Source organism: Castor canadensis, chromosome 14, assembly GCF_047511655.1.
Source record: "Castor canadensis chromosome 14, mCasCan1.hap1v2, whole genome shotgun sequence".
Taxonomy (NCBI): domain Eukaryota; kingdom Metazoa; phylum Chordata; class Mammalia; order Rodentia; family Castoridae; genus Castor; species Castor canadensis.
In genome coordinates, this window is record NC_133399.1 from 793,371 (window position 1) to 819,274 (window position 25,904).

The window sequence follows — 25,904 nt, forward strand, 5'->3', positions numbered from 1 at the left end:
TGGCGGAGTTGGGGTTTGAGTCCTGGGGTTCGCGCGGGAGAAGCTGCTCCCTGATGGCACCTGGCCGCCCTCCCTGTCACTCTCTCTCCATGCCAGTTTTGCCTCCATCACATCACCGGTTTGGAAGTGGTACTTGGCTGCCCTCGGATGAGTCACCACAGGCAGTCCATGTGTCACCGAGTTCATTTGGCAGCTCACCCCGACCTGGGCCAGTCCTGTCCCCCGCCCCGTTGGTGGCACCTCCTCCTAAGTTAATGTCACCTCCAGAGTCTCATACAGAAAGAGCGGGGAGAGAGTAAGTCCTGAGGCACGCTGTCACTCATATGGCACCTCCTACTTATGCCCTCCTGTCACCCAGAAGCCTGCGGACGCCTCGGTCAGTCTGCCCCCAAATGTCCACTGTACCTCACACCTTCTCAAACTCCTAGGCGTCCTTCAAAGCCCACTGCAGATTCCCCTCTCACCTGCCATCCCCCTGCCTCTCCCTGCAGCCATCCCAAATCTAGGGGCGTCTTTGTCCACTTATGTCCCCCCAGATTGGGAGCTGGTCTGGGTCACGGATAGCATGAGCTTGAGCAAACTGAGCACACAGAGGTCTGGGAGCCACAGAGCCTGGTGGGGGAAACCGGGAGGGCTTCCTGGAGGAGGTGGCACAGAGGCTAAAGCAAGGTGAAAGGCTAGTTCTAATCAGGTGGGTAAACTGAGGCCCAGTGGGAGAAAGGGGGCGTCAGGATTGAACACTCGGCCTCCTGTCACCAGCGCCGGGGAGCCACGGCGGGTGTCTGAGCAGGGGGGGATGGAGACGGGGACCCGAGCCACACAGCAGCCTCGTCAGTCCCTGAAGCATTTATTGAGCACCACCTGCATGCTGGCAGGAAGAGACGACTGTGTTCCCATTGCTCCGAGGGGTGGACGGGCCGGGGAGGAACTGACCCACCCCGGGTCACCCCCTCCCAGCCAGTGCCTCAGTGGGGACGTTGAGACTCAGCACCCAGGCAGCACGTACTCCTCTTCATCCAGCGCAGCCCCCTGGCCCAGAGGCTCCAGGTTGCAGTACACAGCTTGGGCGTCCAGGTCGGGGCTGTTGTAGTTCATATAGAAGTCCGTGTCCTCGGCAGCCTGAGGCCTGTGTGGACAGAGGGGTCAGCGGTGGGCGTCGTGGGTGGGGCCGCTCAAGGCCCAGAGAGGTGACGCCACTCGTCCAAGGTCACACAGCAGAGCTGGGACTGACTTTTATATTTTCGAGACAGGTTCTATTTGATATTTGGAGACTTTCATATGTTAGAAAGGTCAGGGCACCGAGTTCGGCCCTAGTATTTACGGATGGGTAAACTGAGGCACACGCTGACTTCTGTTCCCCCCCCAGGAGGGCCCATGTCCCTCGGGAAGGGCGGTGACTGTGACGGGCCACACGGGACGGGATGGCATTTCCTTCCTTAAACGTTGGGGGCTGACGTGAAAAAAGCCTAGCTTTCATTTTCCTCTCCGGAGATGGGAACTTCCGTCCACTCCCGCCACGTGGCCACGGCCGCCCGCGGTCACATGGGGAAGGTTTTTTTTTTTTTTGTCAGTGTCACCCCAGGACACTGAGAAAACCAAGGCAGGAAGAGGATGGCGAGGTCTGGGCTGCACGGCAAGACCCGTTCTCAAAGTGAAAAATAAAAAGTAATCTTACAAAAGAGCCCAGCTCAGGTGGAGGAGCGCACAGCTGGCTGTAATCCCAGCTGCTCCAGAGCGGAGGCAGGAGAGCCCCTGGAGGCTGGGCGTTCGAGGCCGGTTTGAGATCATGACATCTCATCTCTTTAAATAGATTTGAAAAGGAGAGAAAAGGAACAAGCCACGGTGTGGTGCGGTGGCCTCCGTCCATCAGCCATGCACACCTTAGTGCGAATTTCTCTGCTCACCTACGTGGTTGTAGGGTGGGCGCCTGGACAGGCTCTGGCTTTGGCCTCTCCTGCCTCCCCGTGCGGCCTCGGGCGAGCCGTTCTCCTTCCTCCCAGGGCCTCCATTTTGGCAGAGCGGCTGATTTTGGAAGCCAGGGACAGGGACGGGACGTGAGGGAGGCGGCCTAGGGACTGGGAGGCGGAGGGGAGTGCTGGCCCACGGCTGCCCTGGTGAGGCCACTCCTGCTTCTGCCTCATTTGCATCTCATTTGCATAATTTCCCCTTTCTCGTCAACTGCTCTGCTTTGGGTCCCGGGCCTCAGTCTGGGCCTCCCCCCGGGAGCCTCCCTTCCCTCCTTCCCTGACCCAGAGCCCACCCCCGGCGACATGGACACAGGGCCTAGGGCCCTGGGACCTCTTTAGGCCCCCTTTGGAGGGGGACGGAAAAGGACCTGGTTCTCACGGCTGACCACCACCTCGAGCCCCGGCCCCCTCTCTCCTCACCCTTGGAGGCCAGAAACTGGGTTTTGGGGTCACCCAGCGGGGAGGGGGGCTGACCCACAGGCAGGGACTTCTTTTCCTGTTCACAGCTGCCTGTTGCAGGGCTGTCTCGAATCCTCATTTTACAAAGGAGACTGAGGCTCAGAGAAGTCCAGCAACTTGCCCCAGGACACACAGCACCCAGGAAGCAAAAAGTGGGAATTTGGAGCTTTTTGTCCCTCCTCTCGGCCTCCTGGGTGGCTGGGACCACAGGTGTCACCAAGGCCACTAGCAGAGCAGGATTTGAACCCTGACCCCCCCCCCCCCGTCCCTGGGTGTGGAGCCCATGCAGGCAGGGGTCACTCACCCATGTGGGGTCCACTGAGGATCCTCGGCCGGCTGGTCCATGAACACATTCTCATAGTCGGGCACAGACGTGCGGTGGTGTGCGGTGGCCAACCGGGGCCGGGGGTGACCAGGGTCCCGGCTACTGTACCTGGGCTGGGAAGCTAGCCGAGCTCTGGACCTGTCCTGAGGGGCCTGGCCTTTGCCTTGGCCTCTGGCCACTCTGTGTCCCCAGAGCCTCCAGGTCAGCAGTGGAGCGGCAATGACAAGCCCCAGGAAGAGGATCCCACCAGCCACGGCCAGGCCGATGGTGGCCGGCGCGGGCCCGGGGGGACAACTGACGTCCAGGAAGGTGGACAGGTTGTGCAGAGCACCGGTGGCCGTGTGCAGACACCGCAGGGGCTGCTGGCCTGAGCAGTTGTCCTGTCGCACCTGGTGCCAGGGCATCAGGACACAGCTGCAGTCAGCTTGGAGGTCAAGGTGACAGCGCGCGGCCAGCGCCCCGTCCACTCTGTCCAGCTGGTTGTCTGTCACACGCAGGTCCTGCAGTTTCCCCAGTTCAGCAAAAAAGAGCGGTGGCAGTTCTCGGAGGCCGTTGGAGGACAGGTCGAGGACCCGCACCTGGCTGGCCTGCAGGGACCGGTTCTGGGGCAGCTGCAGGCCACGGCCACTAAAGTTGAGGCAGGTGGCATCAAATTCCGCGGCCCAGTCCACTGTCCCCGGGAGGACGGTGCAGGTCAGCCCTTGGCCTGCTGACCTCTGCAGCAGCAGCAGCAGCAGCAGCGTCAGCAGCACCTCCAGGGCCGGGTTGTCCCCCATTCAAGCAACCTAGGTGTGGGGGACACACAGGCGTTCAGCTTTGACCTCAACCCTGTGGTCACCTGCACCCTGGCCGCTGCCTGCGGTGTGCGATTTTTTTTTTTTTTTAATAGCTCAAACCGCTTCTGAAATAGAAAAAAACGCAGCTGCTCTTGGCTTGTCACCCTTGCAGCTGCTGGCTTCCTGCCTCAGTTTCCCTCCTGGAGAATGGGCGCCTGGCCCAAGGCTGGACAGGGACTGAAGACCGGACCACCCCAGGGTAGCTCCGCCCCCGCCCTGTCAATCTCGCATGACCTGCGGCGCTCTCATTGGCCAAGACGCGGCCATATGCAAATGAGGGTTGCCCCGGGTAACTGACTCTTCCCGGTACTCGCTCAGTCCGGGCGGGGGGCGGTGAATGGGGGGTCCCGGGAAGGGTCCCCCCCAGTTCTGCTTTGCACCCCACATTTTAGCACCTCCAGGCTTAGGGTTCCAGCCCCATCCCCACACCTGGTGCCCGGGTCCCCGCTCACCTTGGACCCCCGGGCTGAGGCCACCGGTCTGCGGTGATTTTGGGGGCGCCTGAGATCCTGCACGCAGCAAGTTGGGGTGAAGAGGAACTGGTGTCCGGGAGGAGGGCAGAGGGGAAGAGAGAAAGGGAGCGGATCCGCCCTCGGCAAGGCTCTCACGGGGAGGAGGGGCGGCAGGTCCCACTTCCCTCTTGCTGGAAGCCAGTGGCCCCTCCTGCGCCCCAAGTGGCCGTCGCCCCTCCCACTGGCTTCCTGGTGTCAGGCCACTTGCCTCCCGACCTGTGTGTGCATTACTTATTCACTCAACAAACATCACCGGTGCTGGGCTCGTGAAGAGGCCTCGGCCCTGGCCAGGCCCTCAAGGAGCACCCAGTGTTGGGGAGGACACAGCTGGAGAGCTGGACACAGTCGTCCCCCATGCCGCCTCCTCCTATGGATTCTGGAGAAGGGGACATCAGGGTTGGGGCTTGCATTTGGCTCTCTGCTGACCAGGCTACGAGGAGAAGAGGCCCCTGGGCAGGGGACACTGGGTTCCAGGCAGATGGCACTGCAAAGCCAAGGTCCTGAGGCCCAAAGCAGCTGTGGGGGAGGACTGGTGGCAGGCGGAGGCCAGGCCGAGAGACTTGTGTCACACAGAAAGTCCCCGACACCCTGCAGGCAGACACAGAGGGAGACAGGAAGCCATCTGGGGCCACCAGTGTGGCCTCCTCAATTCAGCCCCATCCACCCAACACCCCGGGGGTCCCTGAGACCACCGCCCGGTCCCGTCCCGGGCACCACCTCCCCCCTCATCCTGCCCCTGGGCTCTCAGACACCCCAAATCTGTCCCTGTCTTCACCCCCACAGCCCTCCCTGGGGCCGAGCCACAGGCCACAACCAGAGGCTGGGCCAGGGGACTTAGGGATCCCATCCATTTTGCAAAGGGTGCTGTGTGACCCAGGCCGGGTACCTCACCCTCTCTGTGCTGCAGCTCTGAGTTGCATCCCAGTCGCGAGGCATCATTTTTTAAAAATTTTTTTTACAGTCATTATTTCGAGGCAAGGTCTCGCTCTGCAGCCCCAGGACTGTCCTGGAACTCAGGGGTCCTCCTGACTCCCCACTCCCGCAGGCTGGGATTACAGCTGTGCACACGGCACGCGGGAAGAGAGCGCATTGCCACTGGTTTTAGGAAAATCTTACAAGCCACTAAATGCCTGGGGCGGGGGAAGGGGAGAGGATGGCAGGAAGGAAGTCACGGTTGGTCAACCCCGGCCTCTCTACAGCATTTCGTGGTAGAGGCTGACCTGGTCCCGGGAGGCCATGTCAGGGGGCCACAGGGCAGAGAAAGGCAAACGGGTCACACGTGGCCGCGCGCCCGCCCAGGACGGTTGACGGCGCTGTGCACTGCGCCGGGTGCTCGCGGGCGCCCCCTGCAGGGCGCCCCGTTCCTCCCCCTTTGGCTCCCCAGAACCGCTTGTCACAGTTGTCCCTTTTGACCTCCAGCCTTAGGCTCTGCTTCTGGGTCTGTCCCCAGCACTCCAGGAAACCTGGGTCCCTAGTTGACCGACTCATCGTTTTAAGCAGCGCACTCGAATGTACTATACAGCCGTTAAAAAGGTGACCCAACTGTGACAGTAGCAGCCAGGCACTGCTTACGTAGTGATGGTGATGCCGCACGATTCTTCACAGCAGCCCGTGAGGCAGATGCTGACATTAGCTCCGTCTTACAGGTGGGGAAACTGAGGCACCGGTGTTAGAGCAGCTTGGCAAGACTCTGAAGGACCGAAGGGTCTGCCTTGTGGCCACCACGTGGCTGCCGGGTGCTCAGAGATGAGAATTTACCTGGAAGGGTTTGCAGAGTGACTGATGGACCCACGGACTTGAGCAGGACGATGGTGAGTTCCAGGCCAGCCTGCACTATACAGCGAGACCCTGTCTCAAAACCTCAAAACAGAAGGCCCACCAAGGTTGGCTCCAGGAGGATCGTGGTTCAAGTCCAGCCAGGGCAAAAACTTGGAGAGACCCCCCATCTGAACTAATGTCTGGGCGTGGTGGCTCACTGCTGTAATCCCGGCTATCAGGAGGCAAAGATGAGGAGGGGCACGGGTCAAAGCCAGCCCAGGCAAATAGTCCTTGAGACCCCATCTCGAAAAACCCTTCACAAAACAGGGCTGGCGCAATGGCTCCAGTGGGAGAGCGCCTGCCTAGCAAGCGTGAGGCCGTGAGTTCAAACCCCAGTGCCCCAGGAAAACATACGCAAATGCACATCTGGAAGTCGGCCTCTCGGGGAACCTGGGGCGCCCCGGCTGCATCCGGCTGCAGCTGCTGACTCTGTGCTGCCCCCGCGTGTCCACACGTGGACCTGCAGGCCCGGTGACGTCACACGCGCGGGAGTCCAGCACTGCGGGGTCACGCGCGCCTTGGTGCGGCAGTAAACATTTAATGAGTGCCTACTGTATGCCTAGGTAGCATTGGGTGATGAGCTCCATTCCTCCCTCCCCTGCCCCTCTCCCGGGCCTAGGGTCTCGGGATGAGTGTCCTGGAGGGCCTGACCACAGGGGGACACAGGCGCCCCCGTTCCCAAGGGGAGGCGGGGCGGTGAGATCCGGAGGCGGCGGCGTGCGGGAGCCATGGAAGGTGCTGGGCGCTGCAGTCCCCTGCGCTGACCGCACGGCTCCGCGAGGTGGCTGGGGCCGGGCTGGTGCCACCTGGGGTCACAACAGTGGCACGGGGCGCAGAGTTCACACTGAGCTCCAGCCCCAGGAGACTGCGCACACGAGGCTGAGGGGCGGCTTCCGGGGACCCGCTGCCCAGGCCCACGCCCCCAGGGAGCCTCGGCCCCTCCTGCCCACCAGCGGCCTCCCTCGCCTGCCTCTCCCGGGAGGGTTCCCTAGGGGTTCCAGTCCTGGGGCTCAAGGAGTGAGGCTTGTGGTCACACCAGGGACACAGCGACAGGTCCTGGCCAGCGCCAGAGAGGGGAGGGGCAGGAGGAGGGGGAATGGGGAGGGGAGGAGGGAGGGAGGGGGCAGGAGAGGGGGGAGGAGGGGGAATGGGGAGGGGGAGGGGCAGGAGGAGGGGGAATGGGGAGGGGGAGGGGCAGGAGGAGGGGGAATGGGGAGGGGGAGGGGCAGGAGGAGGGGGGAGGGGCAGGAGGAGGGGAATGGGGAGGGGGAGGGGCAGGAGGAGGGGGAATGGGGAGGGGAGGAGGGAGGGAGGGGGCAGGAGAGGGGGGAGGAGGGGGAATAAGGAGGGGGAGGGGCAGGAGGAGGGGGAATGGGGAGGGGGAGGGGCAGGAGGAGGGGGAATGGGGAGGGGAAGAGGAAGGGAGGGGGCAGGAGAGGGGGGAGGAGGGGGAATAAGGAGGGGGAGGGGCAGGAGGAGGGGGAATGGGGAGGGGGAGGGGCAGGAGGAGGGGGAATAAGGAGGGGGAGGGGCAGGAGGAGGGGGAATGGGGAGGGGGAGGGGCAGGAGGAGGGGGAATGGGGAGGGGCAGGAGGAGGGGGAATGGGGAGGGGAGGAGGGAGGGAGGGGGCAGGAGAGGGGGGAGGAGGGGGAATGGGGAGGGGAGGAGGGAGGGAGGGGGCAGGAGAGGGGGGAGGAGGGGGAATGGGGAGGGGAGGAGGGAGGGAGGGGGCAGGAGGGGGGGGAGGGGGAGGGGCAGGAGGAGGGGGAATGGGGAGGGGGAGGAGGGAGGGAGGGGGAATGAGGAGGGGGGAATGGGAGCGCTTGGAGGAGGGAAGGGAAGGAAAGGAGGGGAGGAGCAGGAGGGGGCGGAGCTATCTCTGGAGGCGGAGCAGGGCGCGGTGGACACAGGTCTCCCAGGGTTGGGGTGCAGCCCTGACCTCTGCTTACTGCAGTCCACTGCTTCCACCCTCCCAGGACCCCTACCTACCCGGCCTTCCTGGGGGCGTCACCTCCGCTTGCCCTGCAGGGGTGGGGAGGAGTCCATGGGTCACCTGCTTGGCAGAGACAGGTCATCATCAGAGGCAATGTAACAAACGAATTGAACCCAAGTTTTCCTGTCCCGGAACCTTCCAAGTGGGACCCCGTGGTTGCTTGAAGTGAAAGGGCATGGTGGTAGCGGGGGGTGGGGGGACCCAGAGAGGCCTTCTTGGCCTCTCCGCATATGGGGAGGACCCTCTGGACATCAAGAGTGGCCTTTGCAAGCACCTTGTGCACGGTGCGTGCTAGGCAAGCGCTCACTCAGTTCAGGAGCTGGGAACAGGTGACTCACGCCTGTAATCCCAGCTACTTGGGACGCTGAGATTGGGAGGATCATGGTTGGAGGCCAGCCAGGGCAAATAGCTCTGGAGACCCCATCTCCACAATAACCAGGGCAAAATGGACTGGAGATGTGGCTCAAGCGCTGGAGCGCCCGCTTTGCAAGTGCAAGGCCCTGAGTTCAAAACCCACTTGCACCAAAACCAAAACTCCTCCAACGCCTTGCCGGGGTGCCCGCCTCAGGGCCTTGACCTGGGCTGTGATCAGTCTTTCACATCTCTCTTCCTCGCGTGAGCGCGCGGACGGGGGTGCTTGCAGGGCGCCCCATTAGGGAGCGCGCGCTTGCAGCCGGGGAGTGTGGGGAGCGCCTCGCGGTTGCCATGACAACCGCCCCCCGCCCACCTCCGGGGAGCCCGGCCCACTGCGTCGTGGCTGACCCTGTCCCCTGCCCTGTGCGCACAGCACGTGGCACGGCCTGGAACTACGGGGGCGCTCCATTCTCACTGTCCGCCTCCCCATCAAGAGTGTGTGCTCCACGAGTGACGTCCCCCACCCGGCACACAGAAGGCGCTCAGTGAACAGTCGTGGGGTGGGTGGATGGATGGATGGAGACTCACGGTGACCCAAGGACCCGTGGCTCGGAGAGGGCGAGGGGTCATCTCCAGGGGAGGCACAGGAAGGGGGCGAGACCAACGTGGTGGGCTATTGGGGCGCCGCACCCCCTCTCTCCTGATTCGCAGTGCTGGTGGGAACGCTCGTTGGGAGGTGTCGTCGAGGCTGTGTCCCCCCACGGCCTCCAGCCCCGGGCAGTCGCCCGCCGCAGCCCAAGGAGAGGAAGCTGGGGGAGGGGGCGGTGGGCTGGACAGGAAATGGAAGGGCCGGCGACAGCTCCGCGGGGCCCTCGGGTGGAGGCGGGGTGGCCCTGCCCTTCCTCTGCCTGTCTGGACCCCCGGCGGCTCCCGGCTTCCCGCCCTCCCGCCGGTCAGCAGAGGTGGGGGCGTCCCGTCCCGGGGGGGAGGTCGGCTTTTATGGGGGGAGTTGTACTAGGGGTTCAGACAGCAGCGAGTGACATCCGGACTGTCACACACGACACAGGAAATACGACCCCCGTCACACAATGCAGGTCCCAGAGAGCGGCGAGCCACCTACGCGCGCGCGGAGGCCCACACGCGACCTCCCGCAGCCCAGCCAGGGACAGGCGCCCACACAGGCCACCGTGCCCTTGGGTGCCTGCCCGCCCACGCGCAACGACGCACGCGTGCCTCGCTCCCAAGGGAGCTGCGTGTTTGCATACACGCACTCGTTGATTAGTAACGACAAACCCGGACCCGGAGTCACCCCTCCCACGTCCCGCTGCCCTGCCACGCACGTCCACGCGGCTCTCCCGGACGTAGGCAGCCTGCCCTGCGGGGCTCCTGTCTCCGGGGCCCCCGACTCCCTGCACATCGCTGGGGGCATCCCGAGCCCCGCCACAGGGCAACCAGAACAGCGAGGCTGGACAGTCACCCAGCAGCTGCTGGACACCAAGAGGGCAGTGGGGGGGGGTGGCTCCCGGGCACCCCCAAAACTGTGCAGCTGGGAGAGACCCCGGGTGCGTGCACTGAGTCCTCAGAGGGTGGGGTGCAAGGTGGGTCCCCCGGGTGACCGCGAACCCCACTTGGGTCCCGCGCACCGCGGGAGGCTGCGCACCTGGTGCGCGGTGGCCTGGGCGTCGCTGTCCTTTCGGGCACTCAGCTAGCTGTGTGGCACGGTGCGCGCGCGCGTCGTGCCGGGTCCTGGCGGTGTCGCTGTCGCGTTTGGAGGGGCGGTCGGTGCTCCCGTGTGTAGGACGACTGGGTTGGCGTGGTCCTTGCGGTCCGATGGGGTGTGTGGGTAGCCGGCGCGCCTCCACCCCCACTGCGCGTGCGCGCCCAGCCCGCGGTCCCCACACCCGCGCGTCCGCCATCGCCCCTTTAAGAGCGGGGCCCGCGGCTGGCGGGCGGGGGCGCGCGCGGCGGGCAGAGGGGACGCGCGCTTCCCGGAACAGCCCGCGCCGAGGGAAGGGAAGGAAAAACAATAATAATAAGAGTCACATCAAATCGAATCAAACCCGCGGCGGCCAGGGCCCACGCTGGCGCCGCCCTGGCCGCCTGCAGCTCCCCCGCGCGGACGATGGCCGCGGTGCCCGCCCGGGGCCCGGGGCGGTGAGGCCGGGGGCGCGGGGTAGCTATGGCGACGGCGAGCGCGGCCCCCGGCGCCGCCTGACAGGTGTGGGCCCGGGCGGCGGCGGCGGCCACGACGGCGACGCGGAGCAGCATGTACGCCAAGGGCGCCAAGGGCTCGGCGGTGCCCTCCGACAGCCAGGCCCGCGAGAAGTGAGTGGGCGCGGGGCGCGAAGTGCGATGGGCTCCGAGCCGACGGCCACGGGGCACCAGCCGGGCTCGGCGCGCGCGGGGGCACGAGACTTGCGGGGGCGCGCGAGACCTGAGGGGCGCGAGATCTGGGTGGGCACAGCAGACCCTTAGGTGCGCGGGACTTGGGGGTGTGTGTGTGGGGGGGGGGGCCGCGCGAGACTTGAGGGGCGCGAGAGTTGAGGGGTCGCGCGAGACCCTTAGGGGCGCGGGACTTGTAAGGGGCCCGCGAGGCCCGAGGGGCGCGAGATTTGAGGGGTCGCGCGAGAGCGGGGGGCTGGGGGGTGGCGGGAGATTTGAGTGGGCAAAGGCAGACCCTTCAGGGCGCGGGACTTGGAGGGGCGTGACTTGCGGGGGGGCTGCGGGAGATTTGAGGGGGCCGCGATAGAGTTTGGGGCACGAGACCTGGTAGGGTGTATGAGACTCTTTAGGGCGCATGAGACCCTTAGGGACGCGAGATTTGGGGGAGGCTCGAGACTTGGGGGGTCTCGAAAGTGGTAGACCTCCCACCCGCAGCAGCGAGACTGGGGTTCCCAGGCTGCCTATGTGGGGGGAAGCAGGCCTGCCTAGGGGGCACAACCTAGATGGAAGGTTTCCAACGCCATGCCCCAGAGCTGGAGATGAGGGCAGGCCCGCGGGGCGCGTGGCCACCTGTCCCAGCTGCCCAGTGGCCACGGCGTGGCCATGTGCGCCCAGGACCTCGGTACCTGGCTCTGGAGGGCCTGCGTGTGCAGGAAGGGCCAAGGTCCCCTGGGGTCCTGAAGCCCTGCTTTCGATGGATGGCACCCCTGGCCTGTCCCCCGCCAGCTGGGGTCTGCAGGTAGCCACCCAGCAGTGGGAACTCCTCAGGGCGCAGGAGAGTGGGTAGCGGGGGTGTGATGGTAGGGAAGTTCGGCACAGGGAGGCGAGTGTCTAGCTACCTGCCGTGTCATGGACCTGCCACACGTGTACATACACTGTGTAGACGGCAGAGTGGCACAGGCTGAGGAGATGTCCAGGCATGGCATGTGCAAAGGCCCTGGGGCTGGCCCACGCCAAGGTGGGTGAAGGGGCAGCCCTGGGCTCGTCGTGTGGAAGGCCATGGACAGTCGGGACAGCAGGGGAGGCCTGCATAGTGTTCCGGGCAGAGCTGATGGCAGCCATGAGCTAGACAGGAGATGGGAGGGCGGCCAGTAGGTTTGAGTGGAGGTGGTGGGCTCAGCTGGCATTTGACCCCATCAGACATCTCAGGAGAGATGACAGTGACTTGACCCTGTCCTCTGCCCACAACAGGGCTGGGAGGGGGGATTGTCACCATTTCTGACCCCTTCTCCCCATGACCTCACCCTAGCCTGCCCAGCAGACACGTCGGGCCTCAGAACCCTCACCCAGAGCCATCCCATCACCTAAAGGGTCTCCTGGAGACACGGGGTTGGAGGGAGCTTGCTGCTAAAGAAAACTTGGAAATCACCAGGGCGTCTGATCCACAAGTCCCCATGTCACCCGCAGGGACCCCAGGTCCTAGAGGAGAAGCCAGGGGCTTGGCTTCCTGGGCGCCCAGCTGCCTCCTGTCCCTGGCCTTGGATTCCCTTCAGAGTCCCCTCCCTCCAGCTCATGGCCATCCTGCACTGAGCCTCATCTGCCCATCACGGCCTGGTGGCCAGCGTCACATGGGCGGCCCTGCCCTTGGGGCCCCGCAGTCACTCAGAGTCCATGGCGGCAGGAGGCCGGGGCCTGCAGGTCCCTGCACATCGGTGTGTTTAGAACTTCAGGGAGGTGCAGGTGCGGGCCCCAGGGTCTTGGCAGGGCCACAGGAGGCGGACAGGCTGGCACTGGTGACAAGACGCTGCAGGTCGGCCCCGCGGGTTGGCGGAGGAAGGACTGTGGGTCAGAAGGTCACTTTGGGGGACTGGTTAGAGTGTGTGTGTCCAGGGGATGCTGGGCAGTGAGTGTACGGTAATTGCCCATAATTACGGGAGCTCCCATGTCACAAGTGGCCCTCGCGGTGTCTCCTCGCATGCGCGCTCCAGGTCCAGGCGCCCCTTACCCTCCAGATCTCGCGGTCCTTCCGGAGGGGCGCGGGGTTGCCTGTGGCTCTGCCCAGGGCCTGAGCCTCCCCTTGGCCCCCTTCCTCTTCCTGGCACACGAGCCCTTAGGTGGCATTGACCAGTCCTCCCCTGTCCCGTCCTGGGACCCCAGCCTGCGCGTCCCATAGGCCAGAGGGGCAGAGCCAGGTCTCACGTGGTAGGCACAGGCTGGTGGGTAGAGCAGCAGGGGGTCAGTGTGACAGGTGACAGGTGACAGCGGAGGTGGGGGAAGTGCCTCAGATGGGGGCAGCCAGTGCAAAGGCCCTAGGGCAGGAGGCCCTGGGGGATCTCGGGGAATCCAGGCGTCCTTGGTGGCCTGAACCAGGTGTGTGGGGAAGGGCGCAGGGCAGGGCTGGGGTCAGAAGGAGGGGTTCACCCTGTGATTGTTTCAGCTGGGGTCCCCTGAGGCCCAGACTGGCCTCCAACCCCTGGGCTCAAGCCATCTACCTGAGTAGCTGGGACTACAGGTGCCACCTGGCCTCTGGGGACAGGTGGAGGGAGGGGCAGGAGTGGACGATGGGCTGGGGGGAGGGGAGGTCCCCTGGGCCTCTAACTGGTGAGGACTGGGGGGATGGCTGGAGGTGGATGACAGCTGAAGGGACAGGAGGAGGGGAGGGAATGGTGGGCACCTAGGCCTCCAGCCTGGGTTCAGGTCCCTCTGGAAAACCCGTGGGAAGCAGGAGGGAGGGCAGAGGTGGTGACTACCAAGAGATCACCTTCAGGACAGTCCTGTGCCCTGGCTGGGGCTGACCTGACCTTCCCAGACAGCCTGCCTGGGTCCCCCAGATTTGCTCCCTGTCCGCTCCTGGCATCACCTCAGCGTTTTGTGCGCTCCTCTGACCCCGAGAACGGCAGGGGGCGTGGGCAGCCCTGAGCTATTCTGTCGGGAGGGTGGGTGCCCACCGTGTCCGTCCATCCTTTGTGGGCGTGGGTCTGTCAGATAAAGCACAGGATTTGTCATGGCAGTGCTGGATGTGGGGGTGGGAAGAAAGCCTTGAGTCAAAGATAGGTTATTTTAGGACGGGGCCCTGGCCAGGGAAGGGGCCAGGTGAGGACAGCTGAGGCTGAGGCCCGAGGGGACTGGGGCCCCTGTCAGCTGGGAAGCTTTTCTCCACCCTAGCTGTGGTGACTGGAGCTGAGGCCAGGAGCACTTGGCTGGGTGGAGGGTGGTCTTGGGGTGGGCGGTGACAGACGTGGGTGCACTCAGGTAGAGTCGGGGTGTCTGGGCAGGGGCAGAACAGGGGAGTGGGCTCGAAGCCTTGTCCTCACCCCCATGTCTCCCCAGGTTGTCCTGCTGGGGGTTCCACAGGGAGGGCCACAGCTACTGCTGGTGACGCAGAGGGATGGGAGACCTGGGCCTGGGGTGCCCTGCTCCACCTGGCCATCAGGAGCCCCTTCCTTGAGGGGTCACCGCACTAGCGCCTCAGTGCCGGCGGGCTGGGGTTGGGATTGACGCACAGAGCACAATTCAGCGGGAGTTGGGGGTCGAGGGCTCTGCAGTCTGGGTGTTGATGGGTGTGTAGGAGTCCGCGCGAGCAAGTGGTTGAGGAGGACTTCGTCGGTGAGCACTGGGGAGCTGGGGGTGCTCTGGGGGTGCTCGCCGGGGTCGTGCAGCTGTGGCTGGGCGGGGGTCCGGGGCCCCCCCAGCCTGAGCGCCCCCCTCCCGCAGGCTGGCGCTGTATGTCTACGAGTACCTGCTGCACGTGGGCGCCCAGAAGTCCGCCCAGACCTTTCTGTCCGAGGTGAGCCGGGCCGCCATGCCATGCCCCGCCCCCGCCCCCCGCTGCCCCTCGGGTCCCGTGGGGGTCGGTGGCGTCCCGGATGCACCCGTGCGCTCCTCCGTGTCCCCGCAGATCCGATGGGAGAAGAACATCACGCTGGGGGAGCCCCCGGGGTTCCTGCATTCCTGGTGGTGGTAGGTGCGGGGGTGGGGGGTGCGGGAGGTCGGGGTGGGGGTGGGGTGGGGGGAGGCGGGGGCCACTATGTCCCCTCTGTCGCCCGCAGCGTGTTCTGGGACCTGTACTGCGCGGCGCCGGACCGCAGAGAGGCCTGCGAGCACACGGGCGAGGCCAAGGGCTTCCAGGACTACGTGAGTGCCCTCGGGGTCCCCCCCACCCCGTTGCCATGGCAGCACGTCCGCGTCCCCGTGCCGGCTCCCCGGTCTCCGCCCACCGCGGGGCTCCCGGGCGCCCTTGGCGTCTCCAGGAAACGTTGTCGTCATGACAACGCGGGCGGGCCCTGGCGCCTCTTGGGGGGATGATTGACGTGGAGCCTGGGCCCCCCAGGTCTCCTCCGCTGCCTGGCCCTCCCTCTCGTGGGGGATCGGGGGTCTTCTACCTTAGGGCCCCAAGGGGACACAGGGCGGCTGGCACGGGTCCGGTCAGGGCCGGCATACGCTAGCTGCTTAAGGCACGCGTGGAAGTCCTTGCGGGGTGCAGCGCCCGGCAGGGTCCTCGCCAGGAGTGGGTTGCTGGGGTCCCCAGCATGGCCCAACGGTGACTGGACTAGGGAGGGCCGGTGTTCTTCCCCGGCCTGGACCCCCCTCATCCCCGATCGCAGATACAGGGTCACGGCCTGGGTTCGAGGCCAGCCTGGCCTTCTGACACTGCCCTGTCCCGTGGCCGTCTGCAGAGAGGGGCAGGCACTGTCCTTGTTAGGAAGGCCACTCCGCGAGGACAGCTCCCATTGGTCCCCCTTTTTGTTTGAATGTGAAATTTAGGAGGGAAGGGGGGGTCAGTCTGTCTTCTGTTTCTGCTTCCTGCGGGCCGGGGCGGTGGTCTCCCGGGAACGTCTGATTAACGTGTGGTTGGTGAACACCGGATTTGTCCTGGAGGAACGTTTGCAAACGGATGAACAGGCCCGGCCCTACAGGGATCAGTATGAGGACGAGGACTAGGGGCCCAGAAGAGGTAGAAGCCAGGGCGTGACGGACCCCACGGTGGGCTTGAGCTGGCCGTGGACTGTAAGCTGTTGTGGATCTTTTGCGCGGTCTCTAGAGGACGTGTGGCCCCGTCTCGTGCGTCCCCCGACCTCTGATGATCAAAACAGCACTGCCCGGCCGTTCCGCCAGGAGAAGGTCCAGCCCGTGCCCGCTCTGGAGAAACCTCCCCGGCCTGGATTTCTAGGAGCTGGTGCCCCGTCTCCCGAGGGCATCGGGCAGCTCGAGTGACAATGTCTTGTAAGAGGCCAGGGCGGTTGTCAGAGCCCCGAACCCAATCCAAACCCCGCGTTAATCCCCAGGGCCTCCAGGAGGGGAGTCAGCTGCGTGGCGGGTTAAGTGGCGGGTGGGGAGAGCTACTCCAGGGCGCAGGTCCCCGGCCAGTTGGCAGAGGTGCGAGGTCCCGCCACAGAGGAAGAAGGTTGCACAGCCCGCACGGACAGGGTGAGTCCCGGGAGGGGGGTGACGCCGTTGCTGTGGCTGTGCGGGGGCCTGGGCCTTGTCTGTGGCCAGGGGTGAAGGCGATGCTTGTCCCTGGGCCAGGGGCAGCCGAGAGAGGTGCTGCTTACGGGGCGCGGGGCGGCGAACCGCACAGCTTGCAGGAGCTTGCCATCGGCCCTGGGGACACGGAGGAGGCCCCTCGGGGTGTGTGATGGCCCCGGTGCAGCTGCAGAGGTGAGGGGAGCGGTCCCCAGGGCCACAGAGTGGCGGGCGCCGGGAGGGCCTGAGCGACTGGGGCTGTGCCGGGTTTTGGGGTGGCGGGGGCTTGGTGGGCCCGGGCGGGGTAGGAGCTGAAGGGTGTCTGCCCGCTCAGAGGAGATTGTCCCCTTGAGTTCTGAGAAGGACCAGGTGACGAGGTCACGGGTTGCGTGGGCTGCTCGCCAGGCCTGAGAGCGGGGTCTGAGGCTGGCCTGTGACCGAGCTCCTTCCTCAGGAATGCCGGGGGCGGGAAGCCTGTGTCCCCGTGGGACTCGGAGGAAGGCCGGTCCGTGTTCCCCGGGGCTGGCAATTGTAGACGTCTGAAGTGCACCAGGCAGGACGCCCTCCAGTTTGCAGCCCTGGGGACGGTGAGGGCGACCCTGAAAGGCCCCTGCGCCTTTCTTGCGGCTGGCTAGGCGTCCCCCACCTGGACGGAGGGCAGAGCTGCACCGGGAGAGGGACAGGGATGGGCGGCTGAGTACGCGCTTAAGTCCAGAGCAGAGAGCGGAGCGAGGGATGCCGGGCAGCTTGGGTTCAGAGGACCGAGGGCGGCAGGGAAGGTGGAGCTTCCAGCGAATCTGTGGGACTTCTGCCAGCCCTCGGGGGACTGGGGACGTGAACTCGGGTCCACCGTCTGACTGGATAGACCTGGGGAGGCCAAAGCATGGATGGTTTCAGTGCCCAGAACCGAGGCAACGGTGGAGGCCCCGTCGGTTGTGGGAAAGGCCTCGGCCCACCCCGAGAGCCATGTGTGGTCAGCTCCGGGGAGGTCGCTCCTGGATGTGGTCAGGGCAAGGTACGTCATCTGTAGGGAAAGTTGGGCCTGTTCGGGTGACGCCGGTAGATGAGGGTGTGCTGACGGCTGGCGGCAAGGAGGAGTGCGCTGGGGACGTTGGAGGGCGAGGAGATCCGCGGCCAGGGCCTGACCAAAGACATGGGGGCGTCACAGCTGCCCTGGGGCAGGACGGTCCGGGTGAGTTGTCGGGAAGCGTGTGTGTCTGGGTCGGTCCAGGTGCTGGGGTTTGGAGTGGACAGGGATAGGAAGGAAGGCATCCTTGAGATCGGGGAGCGTGAAGTGGGTTTTGGTGCCGGGAATGAGAGAAAGGGGGTGGGGTTCGGGGCCAGCGGATGTGTGGGGTCACAGCGGTGTGGGTGACGTGGTAGGGGCCACCGGCCTTTCCACTGGCAAAATGGCAGTGTTGTACGGAGAGTGTGGGGGGCGAAGCGAGCCTGTGGCTGAGATCCTCAGATACTGGGTTTTGGTCCCTCTAAGTGAATGAAGGAGATGTGGTACTGGGGCTGATTGGGGGACAAGAGAGGGAGCCTGTAGGGTGATGATGACTGGGTCGTGGTGCGTAGCGAGCACAGGGTTTCTGAGATCCCAAACGGTGGGGTCACCCAGTGAGGGAGGTAGGGGTGAGGGGCCGGGTGGGGCCAGGGAAGGCGCTCAGCATGGCCAGGACTGGTCGTGGGGGGGAGGCGAGGGGCCGGCCGGCTGTGGCTGGAAGGGCAGGGGAAGGAAGTGAGGGTGGCTGGGAACTGAGAGAATGGCTCCCCAAGAGTGGAGTAGGGCAATGGGGGAGGGTCGGAAAGCAACGAGTGGACGGCTGCGAGTGTCGGGTAGGTCCCCAGGACTCCGGCAAGGCCGAAAAGGTGGCGCCAGTGTCTAGGAGGAAGGAGACAGGCCTACCTTCGATGATGGCGGTTACCCCGGGCTCCGTGGGGGTGTTACCGTCAGGCCGGGGAGTCCCGGGCCCCTTCAGTCTTCAGCGGCCAGCCCTGGATTGGTTAGAGAGGGGCAGTGGTGGGGAGGCTTGGACCGTCCTCCCTGACAGGCAGAGGGGCAATCCATTGCCCAGTGGCCCTACTGCTTGCATTTGGGGCACGGCCCTGGTGGACAGCACAGCCCCAGTGTCCCTCGCGAGGCCACATCTGAACTGTGGACCGGGAGGAGCTCAGGATTTTCCCGGGCTGCGGGAGCCAGGGGTCGGGGGCCCTTGTCCTAGGGCTTGTGCCGGCATTGGGAATTTGGCCTTATCCCCTCCTCTCGCTGTCGGATCTTTGTCGTTCCTCTCGGTAATTGTAAACCTTGAAGGCCACATTTAAAATTTCGGCCTGTGGAGTCTGGGGGCCGTTTTCTAACCTCTTGAGCTTTTTCCCAATGTCGGGAAGGTCCCCACATGATGACTAATGACGGTCATTCGTACCATCGGGCTCCCTGGGTCCACTTCAGTATGTCATCGTGGCCTCAGTGAGGCGTGAGAGAAAGTGGGCCGGTTTTCCTCCTTTTCTTGGTGGACCTAACTCTATGGACATTCATAACCTTTTGGGCGGCCCTTTCTAACCCCGCTATCAGGCAAGCGACCGTCCGATCCCGCAGAGCCCGGCCGCTGCTCTGGTAGTCCCAGTTGGGCTCTTGAGCTGGGCGGCAGTAGCCCCAGCGGGATGGGGTGTAGTACGGTGGACGTCGTCTGCATGTGCCCTGGCCGCGTCCCAGACCCGTTGCCTCTCCTCGGGGAGGACAGGAGAGGACAGGGTGAGATGCATGTCATGCGGGTCAGGTCAGAAGCCTGGGCCACACATCAGGACTCTTTCACATAGGAATCGGTCAGTGGTAAAGGAGCCTGGGAGAGGTCAGAGAGAGAGAAGGGGACGCGGACCCGGACGGTGCCCTCCGCACCTGCCACCTCCCGTAACGGGCACATGGAGGCAGGCTGCGGGGCTGCCCGCGAGGGAGGCGTTTGTGTGCGCGGTGCTGGGGGAAGGAGGAAGCGGGTGACACGCGCGTGCGCTGCTGCTGAGGTCGCTGGGGCGGAGGCCATCACTTGACAAGGGGCGTCCGGGGTGTCTGCTGAGGACCGGGGCTTGTTTCTTCGGGGTGTTTCCCGGGAGCAGAGGGGTGGTGATGTCTTCAACCGGGGGGCGAAATGAAGGTGTTAATGCCGGCATATTCCTGTTACTCCTGACCCGGTCCTCCGGTGTCCCCCGCCCCTGCAGAGCACCGCGGCGGCCCCCAGCCCCGTGATGGGCAGCATGGCTCCCAGTGACGCAATGGCCGCAGGCCCGATGGCGCCCGGCTTCTTCCAGGTACGGCCAGGCCTGGACCTGGCGGGAGAGTGGGCACCGCAGTGGATGCGCACATGTGTCCCTGGCCCAGCCACCAAGGCAGAGCTGTGAAGCAGGGACCAGCAGGGGCCAGCAGGTGTCTCTGCCCTCAACGTGCACGGTGCACTTGGGGACACTGGCCCTGGGGCGCCCTGGTGCCAAAACTCCTGCCCACATCCCTTCCCGCAGGGTCTCTGTCTGTAGGCTGGCCACACTCCCGCCTCCAGGGAGCCCTGTCCCCTTCCCCGGCCAGGCTCAGCAGAGCCGCAGGAAGCCGGCTTCCGGTGACCCCACCCCGACATACCTGGTTCTGTCCTAGGGCTCCCAGGGTTCCCCATTGCCCCCCCACAGCCCCAACGCCCCTATGCTGGGGCCTCACGGCCAGGTAAGGACCTGCGGGACCCCACCCCCCGGCAGTGCTGGCCGCTGTGTGGCTGGGGCTCTCCAGCGTGGGGCGCAGACATAGCAGGAGCCGGGAGCTTCTGGGGGGAAGGCAGGGTGGGGGGCAGTGCTGATCCCCCACCCACCTCTTCCAGCCCTTCATGTCACCGCGGTTCCCAGGGGGCCCCCGGCCCACCCTGCGGATGCCGAGTCAGGTGAGAGAGGGATGAGGGGAGGGGTCGGGCCGGGGCCGGGGACCCCTTAACTCAGTGCTGCCGCGCCCCCTTCGCAGCCTCCCGTGGGCCTCCCCGGCGCCCAGCCCCTCCTCCCCGGCGCCATGGACCCCTCCCCGCGGGCTCAGGGTGAGTAGGGAGGCGCCAGCGGCCGCCCTGCCATGGGGACCCCTGCTGCCATGGGGACAAGCGCTGGTGCTGGCCAGGGGCCCAGCCCTGACCCCTTCCTTTTGTCCCCGCCGCAGGGCACCCGAGCATGGGCGGCCCAATGCAGAGGGTGACGCCTCCGCGGGGCCTGGCCAGCCTTGGGCCGCAGGTGAGGCGGGGCCCGGTGGGTGGCGGACTGGGCTGTCCCCGCGCTCCTCTCACGGTCCCTTTGGCTCCCCAGGGCTACGGGGGCGGCATGAGGCCCCCGCCCAACTCCCTCGCCGGCCCGGGGCTGCCCGCCATGAGCATGTAAGACCTGGGTGTCCCCAGCTGGTGTCCACCGGGGATGGGGGTGGGGGGATCCCTAAATTCTCAGGGCAACCTGCATTTTGCTTATTCTGCTGTCCCTGCTGGGCGGGGAAACTGAGGCACAAGGTCGCGCTTAGTCCCTAGGGAGTGACGGTCTGGGATGTGAGGGCGGCTTGGGGAGCGCCTCACGTGGACCCCTGTAGGCAGGCTGGGGTGGGTGGGGTGGGAGGGGTGTGGTGGCCCCTGTCCAGCCCCAGCGTCCCCGTCCGTCTGTCGCAGGATCCCGGGCGCGCGCGGCCCCTGGGCCAGTCCCAGCGGCAACTCGGTGAGTGCGGGAGTGGGTGGGGGAGGCGGGGTGTGACACGGTCCCCGCGCTCACTGCTGTCCCTGTCCCCAGATCCCCTACTCCTCCTCGTCCCCCGGCAGCAGCTACACGGTGAGTGCGCAGGCCGGGCTCGGGTGCGGGCGGCAGCAGGGGTGTCGGCGGCGCTCACCGCCCGTGTCCCTCCGCGCAGGGACCCCCCGGAGGAGGCGGGCCCCCCGGGACGCCCATCATGCCCAGCCCTGGAGGTACGGGCGTGGCGGGCGGGCGGGCGGGCGGGGTGGCCGGTGATCCGGGCCGCGCCCCCGGCGAGCCTGCGCTGTCCCCGCAGACTCCACCACGTCCAGCGAGAGCATGTACGCCGTGCTGAACCCCATCGGCCCGGGCGCCGCCAGGGCTAACGTGAGTGGGGTGCGGGCCTGGCCGGGCGGGGACGCGGGGTTCGCGGGCCCGAGTCCCACGTCGCCCTGTGCCCGCAGTTCCCGCTGGGCCCTGGCGCCGAGGGCCCCATGGCCGCCATGAGCGCGATGGAGCCACACCACGTGAACGGATCCCTGGGTGAGTGCGGCCCGCGCCCCCTGCCGGCCGAGCCCAACGCGCATGGCGCTCGGGGACCGCAGCGGCCCCGCCCCTCAGTCCCCGCCCCTCCCCTCAGTCCCCGCCAAGCCCCGCCCTCTCAATCCCCGCCCCTCCCCTCGCAGTCCCCGCCCCTGCCCGTCTCCGCCCCGCCCCGCCCCGCCCCGCCCCGCCTCAGCCGTGCCGCCTTCTCCGCAGGCTCTGGCGACGTGGACGGGCTGCCGAAGGTAAGGGCGCGGGGCCCGGGCTGGGGCTGGGGCGGGGGGTGGTGGTGGGCGAGGACCAGGGTGGCGGGGGCGACCGGGCCGGGCGGGGACCGGGCGCTGACCGCGGCCGCCCCCAGAGCTCCCCCGGCGCCGTGGGCGGCCTGAGCAACGCCCCGGGCACCCCGCGGGACGACGGCGATATGGCCGGGACCTTCCTGCACCCGTTCCCGGGCGAAAGCGTAAGCGACTGCGTCGACTCCCCCACCGCGGCGGCGGCGGCGGGCCGGAGGGGCCTGGCGGGGCGGCCCCGGCGGGGCGGCCGGGGGGCCAGAGCAAGACCGTGACCGCGGCGGGCCAGGTGGGGGGGCGGCCGCGCACCTACCCCTCCCCCCTCCCCGTCCCCGGGCCCCGGGCGGGGCTGAGCCCGGCCTCTCTCCGCAGTACTCCCCGGGGATGACCATGAGCGTGTGACCGCGGGCCCGCGAGCCCCGCGCCGCGGACTCTCACGCGTACACACGCAAGGACCTCAGCGACGCTCGTCCCACGCTCCCCGCCGCGCGCGTCCGGGGGCTGCGGGACCGACGCCTGTCAATAAAGGAAACGCGGTTTTGGTAGCCGTGTCCGTCCCTGGCTGTGGCCGCGCCGCCTCTGAGGAGCGGGAGGGCGAAGCTGTCGCACACGTGGGTGGGAAACCCGCTTTATTGTCGGGGGACCTGGGCACAAGGGGACAGGAAGGGGGCGCGTGGACGGCCGCGGCCTCAGGCCATGGGCACCTGGGGAGACTCCGCCTGCGGGTGCCTGTTGGCGTCGCCGGTGCAGCCGTTGGTGGCGGCGGGCGCGGGCCCCTTCTTGCACGGCAGGGGACTGGTGGCCGCCACCAACCCGCCTCGCTTGACGCCGGGGCCGGGCCGCTCCATCTTGTACTCCAGCAGCATGTGGTTCTGTGGCGGGAGCCCCACGCACGCCCTGGGGACGGCGGGGGTCAGCAGGGCGTACCCCGAAACCCCGACCCCCCTCCGCCCGCGCCCCTGCCGCCACGCACCGGAGGATGTTCTCCACGCAGCCGCGCTGGCGGAAGAGCGCGTTCACCACCGGGCTGCCCGGCGGCACGAGCGGCGCCTTGAACAGGAAGCCGAGCAGCGACAGCACCGCGTGGAAGCCCTGCGGCTCGGGGTCGCTGTCCGTGCGGAAGCTCACGCGCTGGCACAGCTCGGTCAGCAGCACCAGGTCCAGCATGATGGGCGCGGCCAGCAGCGAGTCCTGCGGGGGGCGGGGTCAAGGCCGGCGGGGGGGCGGGGCCCCGCAGGCCACGCCCACCGCGCCTCCCCCTCACCTCGCACGTGTTGTGCAGCACCAGCGTGTTGGTCCCGCCCAGCATCAGCTCCGACGTGTACTCGTCCAGCGCCCGCTTGCTGTCCCCCACGTAGGGCACGTACTTGATGACCACCTAAGGGGGCGGTCGCACGTCGCACGGGTCCCCCGCGCCCCCAGCCAGCCCCCCGCACCCCACGGGACGGCCCCACGCACGCAGTGGTCCGGCTTCTCGCCCGGCGCGTACAGCACCGGGTTGCTCTGCACCATGTCGTCCACCACGCTGCTCTTGGACACCTCCTTGGAGCGGAACTGCTGCGGCGCCGACAGGTTGCGCCCGTCGTTGTTGCCCAGGTGGTTGTAGCTCACGATGGACATGGTCTGCGGGCACGACCCCCGTGACCGCGCTCACCCGGGGCCCCGCCCCCACCACACCCGCGCTCCCCGAGCCGCGTACCTTGAGTCCCGAGCCGATGAGAAAGTCCACGAGCACGGACTTGACCTTGGTCTGGCCTGACTTGAAGTCGTCCCCGCCGACGAACACGCGGCGCTGCGACGCCAGCTCCAGCGCGCCGGGCACCAGCGTGTTCTGCGGGGACCCGTTGAGGAAGGCGCAGCCCTCCAGGATGCTGGCCACGGCGAACAGCGTGGACGGCGACACCTCCAAGCCGAGCTGCGGGCGCGGGGGGACTGGGAGTCAGGGGTCAGCGGCCGGGGTCGGGCTCGCCCTGCGGCAGCCCCGCGCGCTCACGTGCGCCCACCTCGATGGTGCGCAGCAGGTTCTCGGCCGTGTCGTTGAGACCCGGGATCACTTCGCAGAAGCGCTCCGTGTTGGCCGTCCACAGCACGATGACCTTGTCCAGCCCCGCGGTAGACCTGAAGTCGCGGATGTCCTTGCGGATCTGCTCCAGCTGGGAGAGGGTGCGGGAGGGGTTGTACAAGTGGAACTGGGGCCAGGGGAAGGGCAGGTGGCAGCAGGGGTCACGCGGGGAAGGGGGAGGGCACCTGCTCGGCGCGCGTGCCCGGGATGAGGTGGTCGGCGCGCGCGTTCTGGTTGGCGGCGATGAACTCGGGGATGTAGACCGAGGGCCGCGGGCGCAGCTGCTCCATGTGCGGCCACAGCTGCTCCTGCAGCCCGCAGTCCAGCACCTGCGCGCGCCGCATGGCCTCTGCCAGGTTCAGCGACGAGATGTCCCAGCCTGGGGAGCGGACACCCTGACGCTCGGCCACCCTGACCCTCGATCCTTCCCGAGACCCTCCCCCCTCCCCTTCCCCCTCCCCCGCCCACCATCAAACACGAGGTCATCGGGCGCCACCATGGGCAGCAGCGCACGGAAAGGCACGAAAACCTCCTGGCCGTCAGCATCCAGACCCAGGCTCACGGTGCCCGCCTGCATCAGCGAGCCGTAGTAGTTGGCTTCCTGGGGTGGAGGGGAGGTGACAGGGGACGCGGGTGAGGGGACGCAGCGAGGACAGGGGCCGGCCTGAGCCTCAGGTTCCGCCCGCTTTCAGGAGCTCAGAGTCTGGGCGCGATCCGCGGGGCCACGCCCACTCCCCCGCCCTCTGCGGAGCGCGGCCGCCCTAAGCCACGCCTCTGTGACACCGCCCACCGGCGCACCCTTCGGCATAGGCTCCGCCCCCATGACGTTTCCAGGCTCCGCCCACCCCATGCACGCTCCACATTAGGCCCCTCCTCCACGACCTCCACCGAGGCTCCGCCCATGCCGTACTGCCTTCTGCGTTTGGTCCCTCCCCGTGACGTCACAAGGCCCCGCCCACCACTCCGCCTTAGGCCCCGCCCCCGCAAAGGCCTTGGGCGGTGCCCACCTCGCGGGCCCCGCCCGGATTCCCCCACTGCCCCCCTCGGACCGCGGCGCCCCCCACCTTGCGTCCGGTGCGCGTGGACCAGGACAGGCGCAGGCGGTTAGCCAGCACGGCCGCGGTCAGCGTGGAGCCGTTGTTCCCGCCCCAGCCGACCAGCATGACCCCGAGCCGGGGCACCTGCCGGGCGGTCCGGAAGGTGAAGTGCGTGGACGTGGGGCGCACCTGGGGCGAGGGCGAGGTCAGCGGGGGTGACTGGTCCATCCCCCCGGCCCCTGTCCCCCGGACCCCGGCCCTCGCCCACCTTCAGGCCGCCGCCCTCGTGGCTGACGCTGGTGGTTCGGTACTCGTACCGCGCCTCGATGGCCTCGGGGGTGTAGACCACGTCCGGGCTGTCCACTACGAAGTCGGTGGCCTCCATGGCGGCGATCTGAGGGGTACAGGGCTCAGCCGGAGTCCCGGGGTGGCCACGACCCCGATCCCGATCTCCCCCCCACACACACCCCGGAGCCCGAGCCCGCACTCACCGCACGGACGGCAGTGGGCAGTGGGCAGTGGCGGGCAGCGCGGGCTCCGGGCGCGCGCAAACCGCGGGAGAAAAGAGCCGCGGCCCCGCCCCGCCCCGCCCCTAGGGGGAGGGGCGCCCTTGGGCCGGGGTTCGAAGCCAGCGGGGCCCGCGGGGTGGGGGCGGGGCGCGGCCAATTGTCCACGTTACCAGAGTGGACAGTGAGGCCCCCGCCAGCCGGGGGTGGAGCTGGGTCTGCGCGGGGGGAGGGGTGGACAGGGAGAGATCCTGGGGCCTACCATTTGTACCCCCCCTTTCCAGGAGAAAGGGAGGTCAGCCAGGCCTGGGACCCCTTCATAAGCAGGGGTGTCCACTCGGCTCCCCGGGGGATGGACTCGTGTGTGGCCTCGGTTTCCCCACCTGCATGGGGACCTGCCTAGTGGCAGTGGGCAGGAGGGGTGGGCTGTGGGCTATGCACTGGGGACAAGGAGAGGGAAGGGAAGGCACTGGCCAGCCCAGCCCCTGTCCCCTGGACACAGCAGAGATAAGGAGCGTGGGAACCAGGGGGCGGTTTGCCCAGGAATGTCCAAAACAAGCGTCCTCCTCCGCGGGAAGTTTCCACGCTGGAGCTGCTCCAGAAGGTGCAAGGCTGGGAAAGG

General features: G+C 67.0%; 3 protein-coding genes across 12 annotated transcripts; 1 reads left to right on the top strand and 2 right to left on the bottom strand.

The window, feature by feature from the left end:
- Positions 1–835: 835 nt before the first annotated feature.
- LOC109700422 (leucine-rich repeat-containing protein 25) lies at positions 836–7,979 on the bottom strand. Of its 6 annotated transcripts, XR_012441222.1 has the most exons (7): positions 7,908–7,979; positions 5,672–6,723; positions 4,040–4,687; positions 2,731–3,536; positions 1,905–2,022; positions 1,676–1,800; positions 1,000–1,126 (listed from the first exon to the last, which is right to left on the bottom strand). XR_012441222.1 is itself a non-coding variant. In XM_074053558.1 (6 exons), the coding sequence occupies exons 4-5, from the start codon at positions 3,525–3,527 to the stop codon at positions 1,905–1,907; spliced, it is 915 nt and encodes a 304-aa protein (XP_073909659.1). In that variant the 5' UTR covers positions 3,528–3,536; positions 4,040–4,687; positions 5,672–6,723; positions 7,908–7,979; the 3' UTR covers positions 989–1,126. The 6 variants fall into 6 exon arrangements, 5 of the variants coding, with proteins under 5 accessions (XP_073909658.1, XP_073909659.1, XP_073909660.1 ...); XM_074053558.1 differs by lacking the exon at positions 1,676–1,800 and having other exon boundaries at positions 989–1,126; XM_074053555.1 differs by lacking the exons at positions 1,000–1,126; positions 1,676–1,800; positions 1,905–2,022 and adding an exon at positions 2,094–2,542 and having other exon boundaries at positions 5,672–5,857; positions 6,272–6,723.
- A 2,448-nt stretch (positions 7,980–10,427) lies between these two features.
- Positions 10,428–22,222, top strand: LOC141416580 (single-stranded DNA-binding protein 4). Of its 5 annotated transcripts, XM_074053582.1 has the most exons (18): positions 10,429–10,590; positions 14,362–14,434; positions 14,546–14,607; positions 14,697–14,781; positions 19,327–19,416; positions 19,754–19,819; positions 19,971–20,030; positions 20,108–20,177; positions 20,294–20,364; positions 20,437–20,504; positions 20,784–20,829; positions 20,902–20,940; positions 21,020–21,074; positions 21,158–21,228; positions 21,306–21,384; positions 21,601–21,629; positions 21,746–21,847; positions 22,050–22,209. In XM_074053582.1, exons 1-18 carry the CDS (start codon positions 10,532–10,534, stop codon positions 22,077–22,079), a joined length of 1,155 nt encoding a protein of 384 aa, XP_073909683.1. In that variant the 5' UTR covers positions 10,429–10,531; the 3' UTR covers positions 22,080–22,209. The 5 variants fall into 5 exon arrangements, with proteins under 5 accessions (XP_073909679.1, XP_073909683.1, XP_073909680.1 ...); XM_074053579.1 differs by lacking the exon at positions 19,754–19,819 and having other exon boundaries at positions 21,746–21,966; positions 22,050–22,222; XM_074053581.1 differs by lacking the exon at positions 19,754–19,819 and having other exon boundaries at positions 10,432–10,590; positions 22,050–22,222.
- Positions 22,223–22,278: 56 nt separating this feature from the next.
- Positions 22,279–25,382, bottom strand: LOC109676634 (inositol-3-phosphate synthase 1). Its single transcript, XM_020152956.2, has 11 exons — positions 25,268–25,382; positions 25,045–25,170; positions 24,804–24,965; positions 24,208–24,340; positions 23,925–24,118; positions 23,681–23,830; positions 23,377–23,592; positions 23,136–23,300; positions 22,942–23,055; positions 22,651–22,868; positions 22,279–22,574 (listed from the first exon to the last, which is right to left on the bottom strand). The coding sequence occupies exons 2-11, from the start codon at positions 25,159–25,161 to the stop codon at positions 22,367–22,369; spliced, it is 1,677 nt and encodes a 558-aa protein (XP_020008545.1). The 5' UTR covers positions 25,162–25,170; positions 25,268–25,382; the 3' UTR covers positions 22,279–22,366.
- Between the last annotated feature and the right edge of the window lie 522 nt (positions 25,383–25,904).

Excerpts from the sequence above, each read along its gene's own strand:
- LOC109700422 (XM_074053555.1), bottom strand. The coding sequence starts at position 3,527 with ATGGGGGACAACCCGGCCCTGGAGGTGCTGCTGACGCTGCTGCTGCTG. Across the intron at positions 2,543-2,730 it reads CCTCAGTGGACCCCACATGG|TTGCTGGACTTCTCTGAGCC; the intron begins GTGAGTGACCCC and ends TCCTGGGGCAAG.
- LOC141416580 (XM_074053578.1), top strand. The coding sequence starts at position 10,532 with ATGTACGCCAAGGGCGCCAAGGGCTCGGCGGTGCCCTCCGACAGCCAG. Across the intron at positions 20,031-20,107 it reads CCCTGCGGATGCCGAGTCAG|CCTCCCGTGGGCCTCCCCGG; the intron begins GTGAGAGAGGGA and ends CCCCCTTCGCAG. Across the intron at positions 21,229-21,305 it reads CGGGCGCCGCCAGGGCTAAC|TTCCCGCTGGGCCCTGGCGC; the intron begins GTGAGTGGGGTG and ends CTGTGCCCGCAG.
- LOC109676634 (XM_020152956.2), bottom strand. The coding sequence starts at position 25,161 with ATGGAGGCCACCGACTTCGTAGTGGACAGCCCGGACGTGGTCTACACC. Across the intron at positions 24,119-24,207 it reads CGATGACCTCGTGTTTGATG|GCTGGGACATCTCGTCGCTG; the intron begins GTGGGCGGGGGA and ends TCCGCTCCCCAG. Across the intron at positions 23,056-23,135 it reads GCGAGAAGCCGGACCACTGC|GTGGTCATCAAGTACGTGCC; the intron begins GTGCGTGGGGCC and ends CCGCCCCCTTAG.